The sequence below is a fragment of the Uranotaenia lowii genome, chromosome 3, assembly GCF_029784155.1.
Source record: "Uranotaenia lowii strain MFRU-FL chromosome 3, ASM2978415v1, whole genome shotgun sequence".
In the NCBI taxonomy this organism is placed as follows: Eukaryota; Metazoa; Arthropoda; class Insecta; order Diptera; family Culicidae; genus Uranotaenia; species Uranotaenia lowii.
In genome coordinates this window covers 94,695,522-94,720,675 of record NC_073693.1, presented here as the reverse complement: position 1 = coordinate 94,720,675, position 25,154 = coordinate 94,695,522, and the positions used below count along the sequence as shown (strand labels likewise).

Genomic DNA, 25,154 nt, shown 5'->3' with positions numbered 1-25,154 from the left:
AAATTCGCTGCTAGATTCCCCGGTAGAAAACGCTCATCGTGCCCTGATTAATGGTGCTTACACTGCCCCAGGGGGGTTCTCATTATGCCCCTACAGTGGCTGGTGTTCAGCTTTTGGCAAAAATTTTTAAAATGCATTTTTCAACATTTTTATCTCATTTTTCAAGTTTCAGCCCGTTAGGAAATAGGCTTTTCAAGTGTCTGAACACGAAACAATAATGTAACCTCCATGTTATAGCTATTTTCTATGGTTAAATAAGCGTTTTGCTTAAGGTGGCCATAAGACTGCCCCAAATTTGTATGGGAAATTCAAAACCTGTGAAATGTTATGCGCTGCAGGCTCAAATTGATCCTAGGCCTAGAACTAGATCTCATGCCAAATTTGGGCCAGATCGGATCACGGGAAGGGGTCGCTCATCGAGCCTGAAGTTTGTATGGGATTTTGAGACATTTTGTTCGAGAGGAACATGAAAAACCAGTTTTTCGTCAATAACTTTTGTCTCCTTCGACCGATTTCTTTCAAAAACAGGTTTTCTTAAAGCCTAAACTATGACAAATATTTCATCCGAGGGTTGCGTTTCAATGTGAGTTAAGATAAAAAAGTTATTAAGCTTAAAAAATTGGCTAACTCTTTTAAGGTTGGTATTCATCAATGTTTATGAGTCGGGCGGTCGAACTTTTTGACGCCTCATTAGCAGTGATGAATACCACCGTTAAAAAAGTTAGCCCATTTTGGAAGTCTAATAACTTTTTTGCCTTAACTCTTATCGAAATGCAGTCTTCGGATGAAATGTTTTTAATAGTTTGGGCTTTAAGAAAACCCGTTTTTGAAAGAAATCGACCGACGGAAACAAAGGTTATTGATGAAAAACTGGCTTTTCATGTTTCTTTCGAACAAAATGTCTCAAAATCCCATACAAACTTCAGGCTCGTTGAGCGACCCCTTCCCGTGATCCGATCTGGCCCAAATTTGGCATGAGATCTTGTACTAGGCCTAGGATCAATTTTAGCCTGCAGCGCATAACTTTTTCAAAAGTCGGGTCATTTGGGGCACTCTAGTGGCCATCAAGCCCTTATCTCCCCTGTGCATAACAACGACGCTCCTATATTTCAAACATTCCTGAAAAAAACAAGCTATGGCAGGTAGGGACGCAGGCTATCAGCAACCGAGCGTCTCGATAGTGATTGCTTTCCTTGATGATTTTTAACCTCCCAAAATTCACAACTGATATGTATCAGTTTTGAGCTATGTATGAAGGCTATCAGATGAAAGTCTACTTTTCGCTTTGCGTAGAAGGTACCAATAACTACTAGCTAACCGCAATTAAGTGCCAAGTTCGTGCGACAGGTTTTGTCAACATGTGGTCCTAGCATTTCTTCAAATTTTCCATTTGAAACATTCATGATTGTCTATCAATAATAAACATGATCGACAATGATGCTAGGCTAAATGGCTTTGAATCAGTCAGTGAGCGACGCTCAGAATGTATCAGTAAGTATGTCGATCACAATGTTAACAGATCTATATATAGAACGTTTCGGCTTCTCAGTCATGTAATTTTGAACAAAAATTAGAAACAGCACATTTTCTCAGTGTCCTACGTTTCGGCCATGATCTTGGCCATCATCAGGGATATAGAGAGTGTACTGTTTGTCAAATGGTAGAATCCTGGCTATTATATTGTTGTTGTTTTTCCTTTTTTCCTTCCGATCTGTTTAATTTAATTTAGTGAACAATATAAAATTACCTGAATTTAGTGTATGGCATGAAAAGATGTACATACCAGTGTAAATTGAATAATTAATCACTTTTGAGAAATGTTACGGTTGTTTTTAACTTGTCTGTCTTCTAGCTATCACTTCTTGTTGGATGTTTCATCTGTGGTTACAATTATTGGAGATGGATTCTGATGTGTTGTATATCATTTGTGTTGATGGGTAAGTGAGATGCGTTTGTTTAAGCTATGGTTGAGTGTGGTTTGTTGTTGATCATACTTGTTTTGTGGAGTTTTCTCCCTCTCTGGATTTTCGTATTTGATAGTAGTCTCGCGTAGATAACACTAACACCCTGAACATCTTTGCGTGAGTTTACTGCGTGTGGTTCTGTGACTATATGAAAACATTACAGCATGTCCAATGTGTGGGGATTATGTGTCCGATCTACAATGTTTACATTTTTCAGGTCAAATCGGTGCTTGAAAGTAATACAGTGTTTAAGGAGAGCAGTTTTCTCTCCTAGCTGTATTACTTCCTGATCTGTGTATTCGTGGCCAACTCGAAGTAGCTTCTCAAGGGTGTTTATATTCGATTTGTGTCCATACATACATTGCGTGATGCTGTTAGTGGTCTTTCCCACGTATCTTCCTGGGCATGTTTCGCATGGGATCGAATATATGCAATTGTGGATCTGTGATTTGCTTATGGGGTCCTTCATTTTAGTGAAAAAATTATTAACGGTATGGGTGTTTCTGTTAGCTATTTTGATGGCTGGATATTGGGTTTGTAGGGCCTTGCTTATCTGTTGGCTTAGACCTGGTATGTGTGGTAGCGAGAAATACGTGATTGGTTTTTCGATGATTGGTGGTTGAGGAATTGGCGGTGGTGATGGAGGTGCAACAGGAGGTGGTGATGGTGGTGGAGATATGGCTGGTGGATTCTCTTCGGGCTTCTGTTGTTTGTTTTGATATGTTTTTTCGTTCTGTGTTGTACGGCGAAATAGACGGCTTATGAGTTTTGGAGGATAGTTGTTGCGTTTGAGATGATCGGTGATTATTTGTTCTTGTTTTCGTGTTTCCATTCTGCTGCTGGACTACTATAAAATACGAAAATTCAGAGAGGGAGAAAACTCCACAAAACAAGTATGATCAACAACAAACCACACTCAACCATAACTTAAACAAACGCATCTCACTTACCCATCAACACAAATGATATACAACACATCAGAATCCATCTCCAATAATGGTAACCACAGATGAAACATCCAACAAGAAGTGATAGCTAGAAGACAGACAAGTTAAAAACAACCGTAACATTTCTCAAAAGTGAAAAATTATTCAATTTACACTGGTATGTACATCTTTTCATGCCATACACTAAATTCAGGTAAATTTATATTGTTCACTAAATTAAATTAAACAGATCGGAAGGAAAAAAGGAAAAACAACAACAATATAATAGCCAGGATTCTACCATTTGACAAACAGTACACTCTCTATATCCCTGATGATGGCCAAGATCATGGCCGAAACGTAGGACACTGAGAAAATGTGCTGTTTCTAGTTTTTGTTCAAAATTACATGACTGAGAAGCCGAAACGTCCTATATATAGACTACATTCACCAGTCAAAGAAATCATATATTTGTTAACAGATCATTTAAGCCCTCTTTCAAAGTTTGAATAGAAACTGTATGAATGTTCACGTTTGTCAAAGCTCCTGCAAGTTTGAAAAAGGTGAAAACGGGTTAAAGATTTTGCATAGGACTGGACACAATAAAAAATACGGCCTGTGTTTGTAAAGTATTTGAGTAAAATGAATTGAGATACAACAATAATTTATGTGTTGCTTTTAAACATTTTGCTGATCGATATTTTAACTTTGCGGTGGAAAGTGTCAAAGCGTTTTTCACGTACACGTTTGGTAAATTACTGGCTTCAGCAAATGACAATAGTCTAATGACAAGTTCGACAGCTTTTAATGTAAATAAATAAATAAGAAAATGTGTCCTGTAAATACAAACAACATGAACTTTAAAACAATATAAACAATTTTTTTGTTGGTTATTGTTGGTGAACAGTTAGCGATTAGCGTTTTAAGCTTGAAGCGGTAACTTTTTTAGCATGTTTAGCGTATTTAATTAACGATCGCTAACTTTGAATGAGTTAGCAATTTAATTAATGGCGCAAGTTTTTCAGTTTGCGATGCCAAATACCGGTTTTACGGTCCTCCCAAAACCGGTATTTTCGGTTTTGGGAAAAAGCCTTAATTTTACGTAGCATTTTTTTAAAGAATTTTTCTGGATTCTTTTAGGAATTCAAGGGGTTATCAATTTTTTAATTATTATTATTATTTTTTTTTTTTGAAGACTTACCCTGAAATTTTAAGCCCCTTTCAGAACTAAAGAGTAACTACATAAACTTGAAATCTTTTTGTCTCTAGAGTCTATTGATGATTGTGATAGATGATTCGGAACTTAAGATAAAAATAAACGATTGTCGCAAATTGAATAAACATCTTAGCACTTAAGTTTTGTAGGGATGAGATGAAGGATATGCAGAAAATAAATAAAATTAAATTAAAAATAAATTGAAATCATAATTGTATTCGGCAACACTGAAGATAAATACAATAAAATATTTTTTTGATTTTCAAATGGTTTATTTAAGGCATTTTACTTATAAAGTTTTTATGTGCCGGGAGTATTTATCCTAACTTTGGGTAAGTAAGAGGGGGCCGTAATCGTAGCGGCTACTCAACTGTTTATTCTGATCTTATTAAAGGAAAAAAGGGGATTATCTAGAGGTAACTTCCAAGGACACTTTACGTCAGGGTCCGGTGGTGGCTTCCTGTAGCTACCTCAGAGTTAAAATAAAATAAATATCTATGAAAACGTTTGTACTTTTGGCAACACAAACAAAGTCAGTCATTGATCTATTCTTGTGAGTGAAAGATGTCTCTGAATAAATCTCAGAATTGAGATTCATTCAATACGACAATAGCGTATCTGCTGCTACGAAAAATTTATTTCTGACTTGGCCTCCGGTAGAAAGACGGATTGGTGCAGTGAGCACAGATTTTGAAGACTGCTGCTACCAAAAAAAAGTTTTTTATTCGGTCTCCGGTAGAAAGACGGATTAGCACAGGAAGCACAGATTTTAAAGGCTCCTGCTACAAACAAAATTGTTATGGTTTGGTCTCCGGTAGGAAGACGGAATGGCTTTAGAAGCGTAGATTTTTAAGGCTGCTGCTGCTGATTGTTTGTTTTGGTTTGGCTCCCATGGAAAGAGACGGAAATGGCTAAAGAAGCGCAGATTTCTAAGGATGCTGCTGCTGATGATTATGATTTAGCCTTCCGGTGGATAAAGACGGTATGGCTTTAGAAGCGCAGATTTTTAGAAATGGCTTGGGAAGTGCAGATTTTTAAGGCTGCTGCTGCTGATTGTTTGTTATGATTTTTCATTCCTTTGGGAAAAGACGGAATGGCTTTGGAAGCGCAGATTTTAAGACTGTTGCTGCTGTTTGTTTGTTTTGATTTGGCTTTCCGGTAGAAAAAGACGTAATTGGCTAAGGAAGCGTAGATTTTAAAGGCTGCTTCTGCTGATTGTTTGCTTTCATTTGGTTTTCCGGTGGGAAAAGACGGAATAGCTTTGGAAGTAACGATTTTTAAGGCTGCTGCTGCTGGTTGTTTGTTTTGGTTTGGCTTTCCGGTGAAAAAATGGAATTGGCTAAAGAAGCTCAAATTTTTGTGGCTGCTGCTACTAATTTATTGCTTTGATTTGACTTTCCGGTGGAAAAAGACGAAATGGCTTTGGAAGCGCGGATTTTCAGGCAGCTTTTGCTAATTGTTTACATTGATTTGGCCTACCGGTGGAAAAAAAAAGACGGAGCTGGCTAAGGAAGCGCAGATTGATTCAGTCTAATGGGCAACCACTGGACTGGCGAGTTTCGTACAGTTCTGCCTTATTAATCTATGAAACAAAAAAACGAAACACATAAAACAATAGAAAATCACTTTTAAAATAATCTTTATTTGCACTGAAAACACATCAATCTGAAAACAGTTTCCAAGCTACGGGTCAATCCATTTAAACTAGTATGGGTTCAGTGGACAAGCGTTGTAAAAGTCACGAGTTTCATCACAAATTTCCAGTCCTTCTGGATTCCATTCTCCGAAGGGACAGGTCTGTAAACACGAAAAGAATTCATAAGAATACCTTCATCAACTAATTACCAGAAGCTAACTTACTCTCATAGCGTAAACATGCAAACAGGAAAAGGTGAACCCAGAAATGGGACTGCAATTTTCCAAACCAGGAACCACCTGAGGTCCTCGCTGGATGGCGTAGAAAATTTCGGCCCTTGCGTTAGCCTCCGATACGCAGTACTCCAGAGCCTCATCCATGACGGGTAGCTCATCCGGGTGGGTGAACTTCCGGACGTGGGCCTTCATCGCATTCAGATCAACCCTAGTGACCCGCTGATTGCGATCCAAGGCATCAACACTGTCGAAAAAGCATTCTGCAGCACATCCGGCGGGACCTCCAGCAATTCCACCTCCGGGGATCAGGTTGACCGGAAAATGAGCGTACTTCTCCCAGCATACCAGATAGGCAGTACCATTGTGCACCGAAGCTCCGTCCATCCACGGGCAGCATATCTTGGGACTCTGAATGTTAGAAGAAATTAATTGTTAAATTCAAGTCGGTTGAACGTCAGTTGCAGACTTACTCCACCCGGAGGAGCTGAGTTACAATCGAACTGAGCTGCTGCGGAAGCTATCAGAAGCAGGCATACAGCCAGAAAGGCGTACAAACGAGTCATATTAGTTGATCAAAACTTGAGAGGATTCTACAACGAGCACCTTCCAATAACAGCTCAATTCGTTCACTGATTCGATTCATTACGATGGACTCCTTCCTTTTATACTGAAATTGTAATGTTATCGTATGACTCAATTACGATACGATTAACTACACGTAGGACCCCCTGAAAGATTAGCGCCACCGATAAAGATTTTCCTCTAATCAAGAAAACATGCCAATGATCCGTTGTGGTATTTAGTCGATAATTGATTAATGAAAGACGTGAATGTGAATTACAAATCCTTATCACTGCATGGGTGCTGTTCAGTTGTCGCTGAACATGCTAACGTCGTGGCATACCAGATACGTCATTAATCTAGGTAAGTATCATAATCCGTAAACAAGCCGTAATATCCCCAAAAAAAATACAATGACTCAACGCTTACTACGTAGTAAAGTGCCGAAAATATCTCTCGCTCCCTCCTCTATTCCCACGACCTAATCAATCATCGATGATTAAAAACCACAACAACCGCGCGTGATATTTTGTTTGTTTATTTTCATTTACGGAATCATTATCGGAAGCCCCGTAGCCGGCTGTTATCGAAGGTGATTCCTACCTGGTAGTTTCCCGAAATTCTATCATCCGATAATTGCTTTGCTTTTGTTGTGTGTAGTAAATTGTATCGGTTAACTAGTAAATGCCCGTTTTAAGCTATCGCGCCATTAAGATAATGAGTTTGGTTCCTAAAGGTCTGGTCCAGTTGATGTAAAATTTATCAATACATTTGGGTATTTAACACTTCCTTCTCTCACGCATTGGGAATTTTTCAGGTGTAGCTCCGACTGGTGCGAAGTTTCCTCCCACGACCTCAATATATTCTTCCAGTCAGTTGCAAAAGCCTCTGACTCTCTTGTACCGCATAGTAAAGCTGTGAGAGTATTTTCTGCTAGATGGATTATATGGAATGTTCCTTTGAGTACAGACCTGTTCGTTTGGCAACGAGTGTTCTTGACCCTGAAGCTCAAAAGCGAAAAAACAGCTTTTTACAGAAGACAATGGTCGATCAGAAGCTCACCGCATCTCGCAGGCTTCGTCCCGCGAGCCGAAATGTGCCGGAATAAGGACGGAGACGTCCTGACCGACAATCGTGAGGTGATCAAAAGATAGAACGGCGCACATGCAGGAGGGAGACCAAGACGATGCTCTGCGACCCTCCCCGTGGTGCAGAGTGGAATCGTGTCTCCATTACTGCAGATGTACGGCCGAGAGAACGAATATTGATTATGACCATGGATTCTTTATAGAAAACCGAGTTCATTTGGCCAAGGTCTCCAAGGTCCATTTGGCCGTGCCGATGAGTCTGGAAGGCTGGCGGGTCGTAAAATTACGTCATTCTCTAACGGTAGCCTGTGAGGCACCAGGACACACCCATAGTATTCAAGTCCTTACTGCGCTAAGCAGGTCACTGGCTCAGTCTACCGTATATGCGGTGGGATCAAACATCATACTTTAACAAAACAAATCGCGGAAGCAAAAGTTAGAGGCGGAGAAGGACGATTGTCCCAATCCGATTGGCAGGAGCGAGCTAAGGCGCTTGCCGGTTAAGCAACTCGCCGAGCCGGTGAGAACGACGGTAGAAGTCGGAGAGAGTGAAGACCCCTTCGTCAAAGTCCAGCAGGGAGTCGAGGAACTCCTAAGCTCCCGGGAGCTCTAGGACCCTGAGGCTCCAGCTGAATTAGCGGTGGGCATTCAGGACCTGGTGAAATGCGTTAAGAAGATATCTAACATCCAGGAGGTCCGCTTGAAACTCGCCAACGTGATGGTACTTATCGTCATGGCGAACCAAGGTATGGTGAGCCTCCTTATGGTACCGGAGTGCCGCATGAAGGCACGTGAAGAGGACGTGATGACCTTTATGCGGACAGAAACTATTCGGCTAAAGAAGGTCAGCGTCTTCGTGTAGACCAATGGCGAAGCGGAATTTGACGGAAATGGCAAGAGGAAAAGAGGGTTTCCAGGGGGAACGAGACCTTGAACCTCATAGAAACGACCCCGGTATCCTAAGATCCGGGTGAAGCAAAGAGGAGGCTTATTTCCCAAAGCACCAATTGGGTGGCAGACAGCTGAACGAAAATGGAAAAACGTCACAAAGCCAAACCCAACTCCAAACCCAAACTCAACTGGTTCAAGGACAAGGGGAAGGCGTTGGTAGTAAAGGTACCGGAAAGAACCTAATCCAATGCCAAATGAGGACGAGCGATAGCTGGTGGGCCTAGGAGGGGACGTGAGGAGAATCTGTCGGACACACTCCGACGAGATGTTCTTTGAGCTCAGACGTGGCTCAACCACCAAAAGCGCGGATCTCATGCTATATGAGATATTTCGGGAAGATGGCGGAAATCCGTGCCCTGAGCACCACGGTTACCGTCAGGATCAAAAATCTTGACGAGAAAGCCACAGAGGTAGATGCTATGTTGGGCAATATCGTTGAGCGTCTTCCGGGTTGAAGCCCCGTTGTCATCTGCAGGGACTTCAACGCGTGGGCCGTAGAATGGGGTAGTCGCCTTACAAACCCCAGAACCACAGGGGACAACTTCTAGCTGAAGCCTTACCAATCCTCAACGTAGACCTGGGGAATGTGAGCGATACAAGGACCAACCACATGAATGGGAGCGAGTCCATCTTAGACGTCACTTACTGCAGTCCGGGCTGGACGAGCGACTGGAGGATGAGCAAATCGTTCATAGATAGGGACCACTTTGTGATCCGATATCGTGTGGGCACAAATACGTGGACAGGTAGAAGAGGTACGTCAACAGGAGCACGCCTCTGGAAGACAACACAATTCAACCGCAACGTCTTCGTCGAAGTGTTAGAATGGGAGCTGAACTGGGAAAACCTGTCCACGAAAAACCTGACGAGGGCACTCGCATTCGCATGGACGCTGCAATGACGAGGAGGGCCAAACGAAAAGACACTCGGCAACCCGTGTACTGGTGGACGACGGAAATCGCGGACCTGCGTATTAGCTGCCTACGGCCTAGGCTATATGTGCGGAGAGCGAGGACCCCGTAAGCGAAAGAGGAACGAAGAGTGCTCCACGCAAGTGTAAGGTCTGCCCTCTGCAGAGCAATCAAGGCGAGCAAAAAGGCACGTTTCAGGCAACTCTGTGATGACGCCAATGACAACCCTTGGGGCGACGCTTACAGGATTGTCATGGCCAAAACGCGGCGCGGGGTTGTGTCGCAGGAAACGTGCCCGAACAAACTGCGCAAAATCGTCAACGAGCTGTTCCCACAGCACCAGGAAGTCACATGGTCGAGGGCCCCATATGACTGGGATACACGTGAGGAGGAGCAGATTTCGCTGGAAGAACTGCTGGACATTGCTAAGTCCCTCCAGTTGAACAAAGCTCCGGGTCCGGATGGTATCCCAACAATGTAGTGGAGCCCGCGCTCATGAAACACCCGGAAATGGTGACCCTTCAGCATATCGCCCGATATGTCTACTGGGTTATGCTGGAAAGGTATTAGAGAAGGTGGTTCAGAGCAGGATACAGCTCTACACCGAGAGCGCGAACGGCCTATCCGTTAATCAGTTTGGTTTTCGGAAAAGCTGAAGCACGGTGGACGCCATTAGACTAGTCATGGAGGGGGCAGACGAAGCCATGCTGAAGAAGAGGAATGGAGACCGATTATGCATAGTGGTCACCCTTGCTGTGAAGAACGCCTTCAACAGCTTCAGTTGGGCAGCGATTGCATTGTCGCTTATTCGTATAAGGATTCCGGCATATATCTGTAGGATGATTGAGTGTTACATCCGTGACCGCCATCTACAGAATACGACCAGCAAGGGACTGGAAACAGTGAGTGTCTCTGCAGGCGTTCCACAAGGAACTATACTTAGCCCGGTATTGTTGAACATCGATTTCGACGAACTGCTGAGACTGTGCCGTCTCACGGGAGTGAGACTTGTGGGATTCGCCGGCACGTGGTTCTCTTAGTATCAGGCTTATCAACAGGGGAGGTTCAGCTTCTCGCCACAGTAGCTATTGAAAAGTTGGATCGTGATCGTGGCGATCGTGACCTTGTCCATTTTGTGCAGTGTCGTGTCCTTGAGTAGGCAGTGTAATTTGTAGAAACTTTGCAGCGTGCAGCGGCTGATGAATCTGCGGGTTATCAGTGCATACGTCCTGTTAAAGGAAGATATATTCTGTTACGAGCACAGACACATGCCCGATGTGCGAAAACATGCCAAAGAAGCCTCGATGTCTAACTGGTAGCACCAGTGAGACTACTCGGAATGCGGCTGGTGGACCCATTGCTTGATCCCTGACGTCGGATTTTGGATGGTGGAGGTGGATTTCTACATGACGCAGTTCTCGGCTGGTCACGGATGCTCCATGTAGTACCACTATAGGTTTGGCCTCGCCATTCTGCTCAACCTGCGGTGACACAGTAGACACACCAGAGTACGTAGTGTTCAACTGGCCTAGGTTTGAAGGGGTACGCACTAAAATGCTTGCCGCTTGTAGACCCGACACGACAGCCGACAACATCGTGCGGATAATGTGTGAGGATGCCAATACTTGGCGCGTGGTCAGCGATGGGTTCACTCGGATCATGACTGCCCTGCGTTGGAACCAGCACCAGTCCGCGACCGGAGTGGGGTGACTCATTCGCCGGGGAGCATCTGAGTAGTGTGCGTCCGAACCCAGCAGCGCAGCATACAAAGATAAATCTGATAACCAAGATTTCAAAGAATGTTACTATTGTTTGGTTGATTGAATTTGATTATATAAAAAAAATCTAGGTTGTCGAAGTATTTATAAAAAGTATATGGAGAACTGTATTGGCACTCCGTATTTACGTAAAACGTAAACGTAACCGTAGATTAGATAACAGAGTTCACTGTTACGCGATATTTTAAGCTTAGCATTATCGCATTATAACCACAATCTATTCAATTGTGTTGTGGTAGTTTTTTTTTCTTTTTCGCTGGCGGATTGGGGGTATTACCCGGGTATTTCACCGACAGTTAGTCATTCAAAGATTTTACATATTAGTAATCGATTTGAGATGCATTTGATAAGAACGCATTCAGAATCGATTTGAGATATGACCAATAGCGCTAATTTCTGATGATCGGTGGCAGTAAAGTATATATAAAGAATAAATCTTTAACATTCAAAGATCTCGTGAGATCATTATTGTTTTTTTCGTAATAAAAACAAACTTTAATTCTGATCTCAAACATTTAAAACCTAAATTTATCCTGGAATTTAATTTTTAGATAACATATTTAGGCATCATAATTGTTAGAATTTTATATAAATTGAGCCAGTTTTTATCTCAAACCCTAAACTTTTGGTTGCCAATGTAAAAAAAAGACGGCTCCTTTATTTTGACGGGATGGCAACATAAACAAGCACTTGAGACCACTTTTGCACTTAATTACGTATCCTGCTTCCAGAGGGGAACGGTGTATCCCGCCTGGGTGCTTTTTTCTGCTCCGTTTTGAAAACAACCCACCCTTGCTATTGCGTGTAAATATGCCTCTAGGACCGTTACGTTAACTTCATCGCGTATTTCATCAAACCATGATGGCTGCCAGAAGCGAATTGGTCCGTCCAGCCCAACAAACAAACATCCAAACATAAAAGCTCATCACTCCCCGAATCATCGTCGTCGTGGCGTGATACCATCATCATCATCATCATCATCAGCGGTCCTTCCAAGTTCATCCGAAAGCCGTAGATAGGAGGAAGGTAACCACTTCAATATGTCTAAAAAGCCCAAGCTGCGACAAAACCCGAGCCGAGGCTGGAACATGGCAATGAAAATGTCTACAAACATAACCTTCTTTTTTGTGAGCAGAGCGTCCTCGAGCGTGTCCCAGGCCGGCATCCGAAAAAGGGTTCCGTGTCAAAGAGCTGTGACGATGTACAAATAATTCCATCCGGCAGTTTTGCGCTATCCAGCAGAGGATTATAGCGCCATTGTTCAGCCTGTCAGTCGAGTAGTAACTTTATTCAAAGTGGACTGATTTATTCCTTTTTTGTTTTGTATCTTTGTGTTGATGAGCGAGAGTGGAACGAACCGTTTTGAATCCGTGTGAATTGGGGAGACACATTTACCTTCCTCCATCTGGTGAAAACGGTTTCGATTTAGCGTTCCAAACAGATTAACAACCCTAAGTGTTTATATTCCACTGAACGAAAAGTGTGACAAAAAAGTTCCACCAGAATCCAATAGAACAGATTCATCATTATCTATTCATACTGTCGAGGTGGTTAAACATTAATAGCTTTCCAGTTCAACGAACTTCCAACGACGCTGAGTTGTAAGCGAACGAGCGTCATCCGTTTGGTTGGATTGGAATAACTTTGCGGGGAAAGACATTTCGCAGCAGTGTATAGACATTCGACGCCGGTTGTCAAAGTTGAAAGTTCTAGCTAGACAGAGGAACCGTCACACAAACGCAAACACACACACTCTCTCTTTCTCATAGACGGGAACAGACCGGATTTGTATATGTACTGAGATATACTTCCAAGTAGGTATACGTTCCGGTAGACTGCAGGAGGCAGACTGGGCTGAATCCGGCTCGAAGGACCACCACAGACAGGAGGCAAGAAAGTTATTATCCTCTTTTTCAACGCCTCGGTATCAATGGCCGGCAGGCAAAACTGACGGTGGTTCTTGATTTGAAATGCTCGGCGGAACCAGAATGGAAATAGGGTGGTTCAGGGATCAGAGCGTCTTTCTTCTTTTGTTGAGGCTATATCCGGGCCCAAACAAACTTTATGGTTCGTGGAAATTGAAATAAATTCTTTCTATTGATTGCCTTTTTCCCATGTTTCAAATTTTTGCCACTTGATTCTTCAGTGATTTCGCCAACAATGGAATTTAAAAAAAAAAAAGTATAAATATAGTTCTTCGAAAATCCTATCCTTATGATGAACGATATTAATAAATATCAATACTGTATCATCTTTCATTATGTTTTTCATTCCTGCATTGGCAATCTGATAACATGATATCTGTGAGCTGAAAGGAATGAAAGTCTGATTGCCATCACCAATTATTTTGTAGATATGGAATTCCAATTGCATATCTGAGTAGAGTGAGCAGCGTTTAAGGGACTTAAAGGAAGGGGAAATCAATCCCCATCTTTGCATCTCCATGATAATTTTTAATCCTTTCGGAATGATATTTATTAATTTCATACTATGTGTAATGCACTGTGTCGAATTGGGGTCGTTTTCGAATTTCTTGAACCCTGAGTTCTGCAAAGCTTCGTTTTGATTTAAAACTCATTCCTAATTTTTGAGCATAATTTTAAGATAATTTTAACATGATTTTAATTTTTATTTTTAAACGAACACAGACACATAGGATCTCAGTGAAATTTCATATTTTTTTGAAGAGATCTTCTATCCTTAGCACTATATGACCATCTTCCAAAGTTATGATGGCTGGCATCTTACAAATGCTAAAATTGCCAGACAGAGGCAGATGTCTTTGATTCTAATAATTACGCCAAAACTGCTGGCGAAACTCTGGAATCGAGCCATGTAGTTGTTTTTATGACAATTCATAAATTCTTTGTTTCTTATTTACAAATACAGACCCGTTTGTTTTTGGAAACATCCGATTTTGGCAACATCGAATTTTGGCATATGTGGCACGGTTTTTTGGAACGTCATTACCATATAGTTTTCGCTATAACAGGACCAATATAATTCAGAAAAACAACATAAATACGTTTTTACGTTCTTGAATGTTGATAAAATATAACAACAATAACAAAACTTTCAAAAACAAAATATAAAACACTCAAAATTGACGAAAAACATAAAGTTTTCCAAAAACTCAAAAACAAATACAAACCAAAGAATAGAAAAGCCTAAAAAATATCTTAAAAAGATGCAAAATGACAAAAAAAAACAAATATGATAAAAATAACAATCATTCTTAACATAACAAAAAAAGTTCTAGATGTGTCTAAAACATGATAAAAAATAACAAAAATCACAATAAAATATTAAAAAAAAATGATGAAAAATTTAGTTCATAATAATAACAAAATTTGAATCATGATTTTCGAAACTACCTAATATGAATTTTCTAAAATAATTCTTTTAATATGAAAAAAAAATAGAAACTATCCTAAGTTTCTTCTCTCTAAGTTTCATTGGGAGTAGTGGTGAGCATTTAAATCTTGTGTCTTGTGATTCGATTTACAAAAATTATCGTATGGTGAAGTCGATATGTGGTTTTAAGGCATGTGACGTCGTATGAAGTGTACCAAAATAAGAAGGTCTAGAAATCAGATAGTTTTTTGAATCAGTTAGTACACTGAACCAAATCCAGCCATTAAAATTTATACGATCAATGGAATAAATCTTAACATTTATTGTGTGTAATGAAAATCCATAACAAAATATAGCAAAAAACTTCAGAAGCTCGGTTTAACTTGCGAAGCATAAATAAAGTTCCAATATATATTATATGATATTTTTGAATTTAGTATATGAAGTGTCAGAATCATTACTTACTATTTTTTTATTTCAACATGATAATGTTGGCGAAATCGATAAAAAATAAGTTGCGTTAAATATATATAATATTAGGTAGAAGGATTAGTTTCAAAGCCTCATTGTAAATGTTAGGAGATATGTATTATTTCTAGATTCTGAAATAAAGACGTGGATTACGTGAAATGAGTTTTTTATGAGTAAGTATGTATCATTAATAGTTGATTTCAAATTGAATACTAAATTTTGTGAAACTTATAGCCGGTTCGTTTATTCTCCACTGGCGCGAAGGCAGTGGCAAACTTCATAAACAAACGAAATCGTCTCCCTGGAGGATGCATATAAATTATATGCATCGTCCCGGCTGACGATTTTGTTTTCTTTTTATGAAGAAAAAGTGTGCACTCGAGCCAGTGGAGAATAAACGAAAACGCTATTAGCCTTGTTATCAATTTTAAGCCATTGGTATCGTCTAAAGATAATCAAAGGTACCCGATCAGAACAGCATATCAAAATCATTACTTGAACCCATCGCTTTGAGATATGAATATCTTATTTAGATATAGCTGTAATATCTTCATCTTCATTTTATTTGTTTCGAAAAAAAAATTATTTCCATTGATAAGAACAGTTCTTATTTTGTTTTCAATTTGCCTGCTTCGAAAGCTTTTGTTGGAACTTTGAAATTCGTTTATTTGGAAGGGTGCCGTGCGCTATCCCGATTAAGCATCCTGAAAGTTGAGGTTTGAATCTTCTGTTTGTACCCAAACTTTTCAACGTCAATCCATTCAGCGGGAAAATTTTCGAATTTCGACCTGAAATTAGGTTTTCCAGCATGTACCAAACAGGTACTTATGCGTACCTTCTCTCAGAATTGAACGTACCTCAATAGTTTCAATTTTCCCGCTGAATACACGGTTCGATTTCAGGAAACACACTTTTTTCGAAACTAACTTTGATTTTTTTTTTTAATTTTTTCTCAATTATGTAACTTAAAATAAAATCTTATAAATTGTTACAATGTTTATTTATTCTCCTAGCCTTATAATTATAATCTACTGTTTTAGCTGACTACATAGTAAGATTGAAGTTGAGGAACAAAAAAGTTGACGTTCTTATTCAGCAAGTCCCACCACCCCTTTTGAACTCTGACTTAGATCGAATAGATTTGATATGAAAGGGAATAACGTTCCAATAAACGATACCTCTCACGAAAAACGAATTACTATAGTAAACAGAACTGTTCCGGGGATAGCAAGGCAACCGGTTCGAGAGCTTCTAAGTGGCACAAGTAGTGATCTCAAATATACCGGTTTACCTGATGTGAGAATTCTGTGGATAACAGTAGCTGACCTGAAAGCCTCAAACTTTTCAAATCGGCAACCTATTAAGAGTTTTTGAAGATGTGAAACATATCTTAAAAATTTTGCCACATAGTGTGATTATTTGACGTTCCTAAGAGAAATTTTGCTCAAACATAACTCCAAGATTTTCAGCGTGGTCAGTAAATAGAATTTCTTGGCCATCAAAATAAAGTTTTGGGGGCGAGATACGGATGGTTGATTTATTGATGAAAAGCGCTTTCGTTTTCTCAGGATTGATAGCAAGAAAGTTATCTATGGCCCATTTATGCATTTTCGTAAGTATATCTGAACATCATCAGCAAAAAGATGAACTGAGCAAGAATCTAGGACCAAAGGGAGATCATTTATGAACAAGGAAAATAAAATGGGTCCCAAAATAGAAGCTTGGGGAACTCCAGAATCAATATCTGAAAACTCGGAGAAAATTTCATTTAGAAAAACGAATTGTGAACGTCCGTGAAGATAAGAGTATATCATATCAGCCGCACATTTGGAGAAGTAATGTATATTTGTGCACTTTCATTAACCTTCCCATGCCGTTCGCAAAATATCCGTTTCGGGGAAATTTGAGTTGTAGTTTGATTTCGTTCTCCTGGCTGTAAATGTTAACCGATTTTGATGATATTATATTCATTGTGAAGGTAATTTGTTCCTATTACTCAAAATTTCAAAATAAAGTCGATATGTATTACCAAGTTATCAGAAACTGGTTCAGAAAGTAAAAAGGCCGAAAAATCAATTTTATTTTTAAAATGCTCATAACTTTTGACAGCTTTTCTGTATTTAAGTGTTTCATTGATGTTTGAAATCGTCAAGAATCCATCTATTCGACAGTGTATAGATATGTTGGGGTCCAATGAAAGTTTTGACCGCTATCTCAGATCTTCCGGTAGAAAAAAATCTAACTTTAAAAAAACGATATCCATTTTTTGCTTTGCTTAGCTGTATTTCATTACCCAATGAACCGATTTTCAAAACTCAAATTTCAATTTTTTGACGTTAATTTGATCATTATTTTCATAGAACATACTTGGTCTGTCAAAATTCATAGTTCTTCAGTATATTGAAATGATGATAAAGAGATTTTAAATGTGCGCTTCGGGTCATATTGACCCGAACGGCATGGGAAGGTTAATGCTGTTTCAGTGCTATGATAAGGCCTGAACTTAGATTGAAACTCACTATAAGGAAGTGATGATCACTAATATGATCATGTAAAGGGCGAACACGAAATTATTGCGACTCATGCAATAGGGCATAACTTTCTACCATTGGGTAAAAATCAACCAAATTTTGCACACTTTCTCATTGATGTGTATTGTTTACATGCTGTCAAATTCGCAGTCGTGTTTTTCGATTCAACGAAAATGGAGGTGAACCAACGCAAGTCGAGAAAACAAATTCTTTCTAAACACCTGGAATTTCCTGACATGTCGAACCGGCAGTTGGGAAAAATATTGAACATTCACCATTCAACCGTCTCCAGAGTGTTGAAGCGGTTCCAGGAGCAGTCGACGTTTAACCACGGCAAAGGAGCTGGAAGAAAACCGGGCCAGGAGAACAAAAAGACGGAGGGAAAGGTGAAGCAGATGATTAAAGCAAATCCCAACGTATCTAGCCATGATTTGGCTAAAAAGATCGTCATGTCGCAGAGCTACGTCCAAAATGCACATATAGATGGACTACATACATACAAGGTAGAGAACCTCCCAAATCGCGATGAGCGGCAACAATCGACGGCTAAAACTCGGGCACGGAAACTCTACGAGAAGATGCTGGCAAAATATGGCTGCTGTGTGATGGACGACGAAACGTATAGAAAAGCCGATTTTAAGCAAATTCCGGGGTTGGAGTTTTTCACCGGCAAGAGCAAGTTCGATGTGGACGACAAATTTAAGAAAAGTTCGAAGAAAATTTTGAAGTTCGCCTACAAATATCTCGTTTGGCAGGACATCTGCTCTTAACTGAGGAGTGAGTCTCTCGTGACAAAGGGCACAGTAAATGGCGAGATCTACAAATCTAAGTGCCTCGAGAAGCGCCTTTTTCCGTTCTTGCAGCAGCACGACGAAGCTCCGCTAATTTGGCCAGATTTGGCTTCATGCCACTATTCTAAAAGTGTCCTGGAGTGCTATGAGGCCAATTCTGTCCATTTTGTTCCAAATAGAGATGTACCGAATAGTTAAATTGACCGTTTCAACTATTCGGCCAAACGAGTATTCGGCCGAATATTCGGTCGAATATTCTATAGAGTTTTCACTGAAGAAAAATCTTAAGCGATTATTTCAGTGCTTTCTATTTCTTCCATATCAATCAATGCCCATTATGTTTTAAGTCGATTATTTTCAACCACATCATATTATCGAATGATGTATTATATGATATTTTTGAAGTAGGAGACATTCTGATTTTTAAAATGTCACCAAAAAGGCTGGAACAAATATCAATTTCTTCTTTTGTACCTTCTTTTTCATTTGAACTTGTCAAACCGTCCGGAACTGTGCCCGGAGGAACAGTAGTGGGCAATAATATAGCGGGAACTTTGGAAGAGCAAGAAGACATTCAAAGACGAGAAGAACAGAGAAATGGAAAAAAAAACAGAAAAAATGGTACCGGATGACACTGTAAAGACTTTGATTTATTTTTTTTATTTTTGAAGTATATGTATGTATAAAACTACCCTGAAATTTTTGTTCGATTCTTAACATTATAAGAAAATTTACATGACATTTTCGGTGTCGCAATAATTTCGTGTTCGCCCTTTATTTGTCATACTTAGTTATATAAACTTTATCCTGTGACATTATATGCTTTAACAAACATCATATTTGAGTTGCTCGAAGAATTTCAGGGCAATTTGATGAATTATATGTATGTAATACTTAGGCATGCTTAGTATGAAATTTTGCTTAAAACTCATTTTTGAAGTTAAAAATAAAATGTTGAATAACTTTAATAAGCGAATAAAACATATCCCAGATCCTATCAAAAGAGAAAGCAGGATGGAAACAATCAACCAGCAAGGATGTCGAATGGCATGAGAAAAAAAAAACAAAAAAAAGTGTTCAGGTAAGAAGATGTACCAAGAGAAATGCAAAACATTAGATTTGATTTAAACGGAGCAGCACCTCCCTGTGAAACTGGTCTGCTCGGAACCTTGAGCAGAACTGATTGATTCTTCACATGACCGTAAGTAGCAGTCAATTCGAAGCAATCGACCATTCGCGCGCTCAGCTACAATCCCGAGTCGATGGGGGTGAAAAAGAAACAATAGAGAGACCAACAGTGCGCAAAGGACACATGCGAGGTATAGGAGGAAGTGTTTCTAAATGCTCATGGTCGATTACTTTGACCACGGCGCATGGCGTCCATGACGCCATGGCGCGCTCAGCTAAAATCCCGAGTCGATGGTTGGTGATAGAGAAAACAACAGAGAGATCAATAGTGGGCAAAGAGCACATCCGTGGTATACATGGAGGGGGTGTATAGATAAAAGATCCAGCAGTCGGTCGATGGAACTCGACATGTACGAATACTTGAGCCTATTTCGTCACGTACACCCAGACTTGTAAACCATCGACATTTTCTCTGACAGTCGCACAGCCTGCTTTTATCAGTATCATTGTTCGTGCCATCAAACGAATGCGACCGAAAACTTGCCGAACAGTCGACTACCATCAAACGAAACGACATTCATTCTTCTTTGTGTGATTGTCGAACGAAATTTCGTGTCTTGGTACACGAGAGGGATAATTTGATGGTCAAACGACCATCATTCCTGACAGTTAACGACATCGCCTATCTCTTTCACGCAGCAGAACTTACAGACTCAATAAGCAAATGCAATCTTTTCTATTCACTCCCTCCTGTTGAAAAAAAAATTCGTCACTCTGCAGCGCCGGGTGATGTTTGGATGTGTTGGTCGAACAATGTGGAATGATTATCTCGATTATCTACGCAAGAGGGATGACAGTCAAACGACTAACCACAAAAAAGATCAAAATTTCGTTTGACATTTTTTTGCTCTCCGATCAAACAATTGCGCTCTCCACGATTGTTACGAACGATGTGTGGTGGTTGTCTCCGGAAAAATTCAAACGGTGGTGACCAATTACAAGCCTGCGTACACCGAGGTGTAATTGGCTAACGCGCCGTTGTACTGGAATGGATATTACGGGTTCAAGTCCTGCCGGTCAGCCGTTGTATCTTTTTCGAGAAATTTATGATACCGTCAACTGGGGCAACATGCAACACTTTTCAAATTCATAATTTAAACTTAACATATTTTAAACTTTCAAATGCTAGCTTGAGATGTGAGAACCTATGTCATCATTATTTTGTAGTCATTGAAAGATAAATTGATTAAATTTTATAAAATTAAAAATGACATCAGTGCTGTGATAAACATAATGCCCCGTTTGAGGTATTCATGGCTTATGTTCTTTCTTTCTTTGATATCTTATAGTTATCTAATGCTTCCCATTACCTTTGAAAATGTAACCTTCGTTTGCTTACCGACTCATATGGTGCACTGGGTAAGACATCGGTCTGGCAAGCCAAGATGAGAATGTTGCAGTGAGTTCGATTCTCAATAAATTTTTTGAGATGAACTATCCAAAAGGATGAAAATTCTATAAAATGTTTTTCTTGTTCGAGTGTAGTGGTCATGCGTAATTCTGATTGAGAGCTCGAGTCTTTATGCCAGTATTTAGTGCTTTAAAATCATATCATCTTTGGAACAATTCACTTTTGAGCGCATTTTCAGCATAGAGATTTGCTAAATAGGCATTGAATTTTTGCAACCTCTTCTAGGGGTGTCGTTTTTAAGATTGTATCTCGCCAAATAAAAGAGACATTGCATCGTAAAGATAATGTAAACTTGACGAGAAGGGATTAAATTGTAAGATTTTCTAAAATTAACGTACTTTTGAAAATACAAAAGTAATAACACGATCGAAAAGTTGTAAGCTCGAGGTACATCCAGCATTTCTAACCAATTTTAAATGATGAGTTTTGCCGAGGCTGAAGTCGAACAGAATAACTTTTCAAAAAAAAGTAGCTACTTCTCTATTTTAATTAATATAACATAATAAATTTATTTTGAAGTCTAACTAAGTTCACCAAACTAAAAAAAAACACTTCAAGGAATTCAGCAAAGCCAAGTTTATTTAATTCGGATCACTAATTGACACCGATTAATGTTGGGCTTTTTAGTGTCATGAATCACTTTTGAAGTCATTCAGAATCTTTAAAAGGTTTTTCAAACGAAGGTACATCAAACTTTTGTGGTTTGTGGTCAAGGTAAATAACGTAAAATTTTTTTTCAAACATTTTAATCCATTTGGAATTGGCAATATTGAACAATTAAATCAACCCATAAACACAAAGGTTTATTAGGCGATGAACAAAATTATTAATGAATGAGTTGTGTTAAATCCATAAATTTTAGTAATTCTCATAAATGTTTACCACACCTGAATAATTTTCATTTGACAAGTATGCTCCATATTGAGATTGACACTTCACCAACCTGAAAAGAAAAGAATAGAAAAAAAAACTGGATTAATATGCTTATCAAGAAATTTCACTAAAGCGAATGAATGAATCCACACAGATAGAAGGATTTATGAATTTTCCTGTTAATTGTGCTGCTCCTGAATGCTTTGCAAATCTCTTCTCAACATCATGACGAGGACGACGATGACGATATGTGAACAGGGGGGCTTCATTCAATTGAACAATGGCTCTTTCCTTACACATTGTTGAGCAATTCCGAGAATTTCCAGCCGAATGCCGCGTACCTTCTGTTCGGTTCATCTTTCATCTTACATATTTTCCCCGGAAAATGGGGAAAAAGCTCGCAACCCATTGATAAGGCGTTAGGCACGAAGCCAAGTGTGGAAATGTCTCCATTAAGATAATTCAATTTATTGAGAAATTTTAGAAAATTTCAAGTAAAATCTCTGAAACAGAATTTTAAACAGAAGGTTCTGAACCGAAACTAAAAGAAAACAGCCCACAGTTGTTCGTTTTCTCTAGCTTTCATGTTGTTACAACACACTTTAGTCACATGGTCAAAGTCAAGCCCAGGGAAGGTACAAAAACCGTTTCTCTCCACACTTTAGTTGAAAACTTTAATTTTCCATTCAAATAGGTACAGCACTGCAACAACGGTGAAAGAGCCGAAAACAAAAGCATTGCCAGGCTGCACCGGAAACGTGAATACCGGAAGCATGCACCTATCGAAGTTTCAGGAGGTTTAGGATGTATCAATTGAATGAGATGTATTTGTCATTTAAAAGATTGTTTCCAAGAGACAAAATTCATAAAACTTGTCTCAAAAGATATGCCGGTAAATTAAAATATTACATCAAAAGTAAAATATAAAAAATTGAAATTTAACCCACCTTATTGTGAAATTTTTATGCAAAGAAAGGCTTTGCTGTTCATGAAAACGGTAAGTTTTGTTTATTTACTGCAGTACACCGACAAAGAGCTGTTTTTTGTTTCCGATTCCAATATTTTATAGCACAGAATTAAGTGTGCAGTGCATATAGAAAAAAAATCGATTATGAATCAATCATTCAATTTGAAAGCGTGTCGGCACAAATGCACTCTAATGAAAGCCAATTAAGCGTCATAAAGTCATACAAGGCTTTTTTGCGTTTGAAAAAGCTACTCTATTAGAGTTAATTGTTCACATAAAATTGTAAACAATTTATGCAATTAGACTTTAAAAATATAATCATCATTGACATTTGTTCATTCTAAAATTTTCAATTTGAATTGAATTTTTATGCTTGTTTTAAAAATCAAGATTATTATATGAAAAATTTAATTTGAAAATAAAATGTATCAAATAAACAACGAAGATAAAACGACACTATATTTTTCTAGTTGTTAACGCCCGAAGTCTCCGAGCTTAGTATTACGATCTAAACTTTTTCCAGCAAATCCGCGTGGAATTGGGAAAGTTTTTTCCACTTCAAAACAACAAAGAACTGTACCACATTTGAAAACCATTCGTCGTTGAAGATAGCAAAAATGTGGAACTCAAGTTGTTCTTTGATTTCAACCTTAGCTGGACGTGGTCCGGTGGCTGTTGTCATCTTCTTCTGTAACGTGTGGTGGTGCCATTTGGCGCAGAAACTTGACCCATTCTTGGCTTCAGTTCGATTCATTGGTTTCGTTCCAGTCGAATCGAGCTGAGTTGGCAGCAAGCAGTACGGGCAGCAAAAAAAAAACTTTTACAAAGAACTTCTAGATTATTGATGGTTAACGAAACGCATCCGATGATGTAAGTTACTTAGTTTGGGGACCAGATTGGTAATTGGATAAGTTAGCCAAACCAGCTGACATTTGCTGGATTGAGCTGGTTTTTCAATGTTACAAATAAAATAAAATGCTTCCATTTTTTTGTAAAAAATGTAAAACCTAAAATAGAAGCAGTAATCAAATAAAAAAAGAACCAAGATATTTTTAAAATAACACAGGAGGACAGCACATTTTTTAAAAACTGATTTTAAAGATTTTGGAGTGCTGAATCCAAATCTTTTGTCAGAAGTTTTAGTGTTACGGCGTGCAAAACAATTTACAGTGCAAACGACATAACACCAAAGGACGAACATGAAAGTATTGCAACACCGAAAATGTGCCAATTTTCTTATAATGTTAAGAATCAAACAAAAATTTTAGGGTAGTTTTATAAATATATTTACTTCAAAAATCAAAAGAAAAATTAATTGATGGAGCCTTGAGTGTAAAATTAAACTCATTTTCGCAAGATGCCCTCTATCAAAGTCTTTACAGAGTCATCAGGTAGGGTCAAGTGGGGTAATTACGAACAAGTGCCATACGCGCTGCTGTGGGGGATGAATAAACACAAAAAGTTCCAAAAGTGGTTAAACTCCAATTGATAGCTATAAGCTGTTTTCGATCTGTTTTCAAATCCTAATGATATCATTTCAGATGTTTTAAAAAACCATTAGCCCGTGAAACGGAAATCGTTTTCGACAATGTTCAATGTTTTGTTTATCTGATCATAGGAAATCCAGCTGGAATGGTGTTATCAACTGTTTAACATCCAGTTTAGGATGCTTTGTCTGGATTTTGAAAAAAATTTTGAAAAATTTGGTTCCTACTGATTCACAGATGAGTGTTCATAGTGTTCGTCCTATGGGGTAATTATGAACACATTTTCTAATTAATTTCCTGACATTTCTTTGGCCTTTTTATGGTCAAATGTTTCATTCATCAACTAAGGGGGTCATTTACTAATTTCCCAAGCATTTCCAGACCATTTTCTCCCTCCTCCCATCGTAAGAAATTTCTTACAAAACCTCCCCTCCCCCTCCTTCTGTAAGAGCTTACCACATTAAAGGCCCAGAAGAAATCTTAGCCGGGAAACATCAACACTCGGCATTCTATATCACAGAATTCACTGGACCAAATTAAAAAAAAATCAATATTTAAATAAGGTCCGCTATGTGTTAAGTGTTAGTTTTTGAATTTTTGAGAAATAGATTTTTTTCTATAAATGAGATTCGGATTAAGAAATAAAAAAGCTATGGCAGTTCTTTTCAGTCTTTGAAAAAAACTATTGAACACAGTTTTAAAAAAACTGAAAATAAAATTTCAAAAGTAAAAAAAATGAATAAAAGAGAAATTAAAAAAAAAGCTCAATCCGTAACAACATTTGAACAAGTTTTCATTTCATTTAAAAAGTTAA

The 25,154-nt window shown here is 38.9% G+C and overlaps 2 protein-coding genes across 3 annotated transcripts in view; both read right to left on the bottom strand.

Moving 5' to 3' along the window:
• The window catches only part of LOC129751004 (uncharacterized), a 951,184-nt gene that overhangs the window by 812,999 nt on the left and 113,031 nt on the right, over positions 1-25,154 (bottom strand). The gene's annotated exons all lie outside the window — the stretch shown is intronic.
• LOC129751009 (uncharacterized) lies at positions 5,744-6,596 on the bottom strand. Its single transcript, XM_055746245.1, has 3 exons — positions 6,449-6,596; positions 5,967-6,386; positions 5,744-5,903 (listed from the first exon to the last, which is right to left on the bottom strand). The coding sequence occupies exons 1-3, from the start codon at positions 6,539-6,541 to the stop codon at positions 5,811-5,813; spliced, it is 606 nt and encodes a 201-aa protein (XP_055602220.1). The 5' UTR covers positions 6,542-6,596; the 3' UTR covers positions 5,744-5,810.

Bases quoted from the DNA above. Each gene is read 5' to 3' on its own strand.
- LOC129751009 (XM_055746245.1), bottom strand. From the start codon at position 6,541: ATGACTCGTTTGTACGCCTTTCTGGCTGTATGCCTGCTTCTGATAGCT. The intron at 6,387-6,448 runs GTAAGTCTGCAA...TCTAACATTCAG, and splicing joins ACTCAGCTCCTCCGGGTGGA to AGTCCCAAGATATGCTGCCC. The intron at 5,904-5,966 runs GTAAGTTAGCTT...TCGTGTTTACAG, and splicing joins TGCATGTTTACGCTATGAGA to ACCTGTCCCTTCGGAGAATG.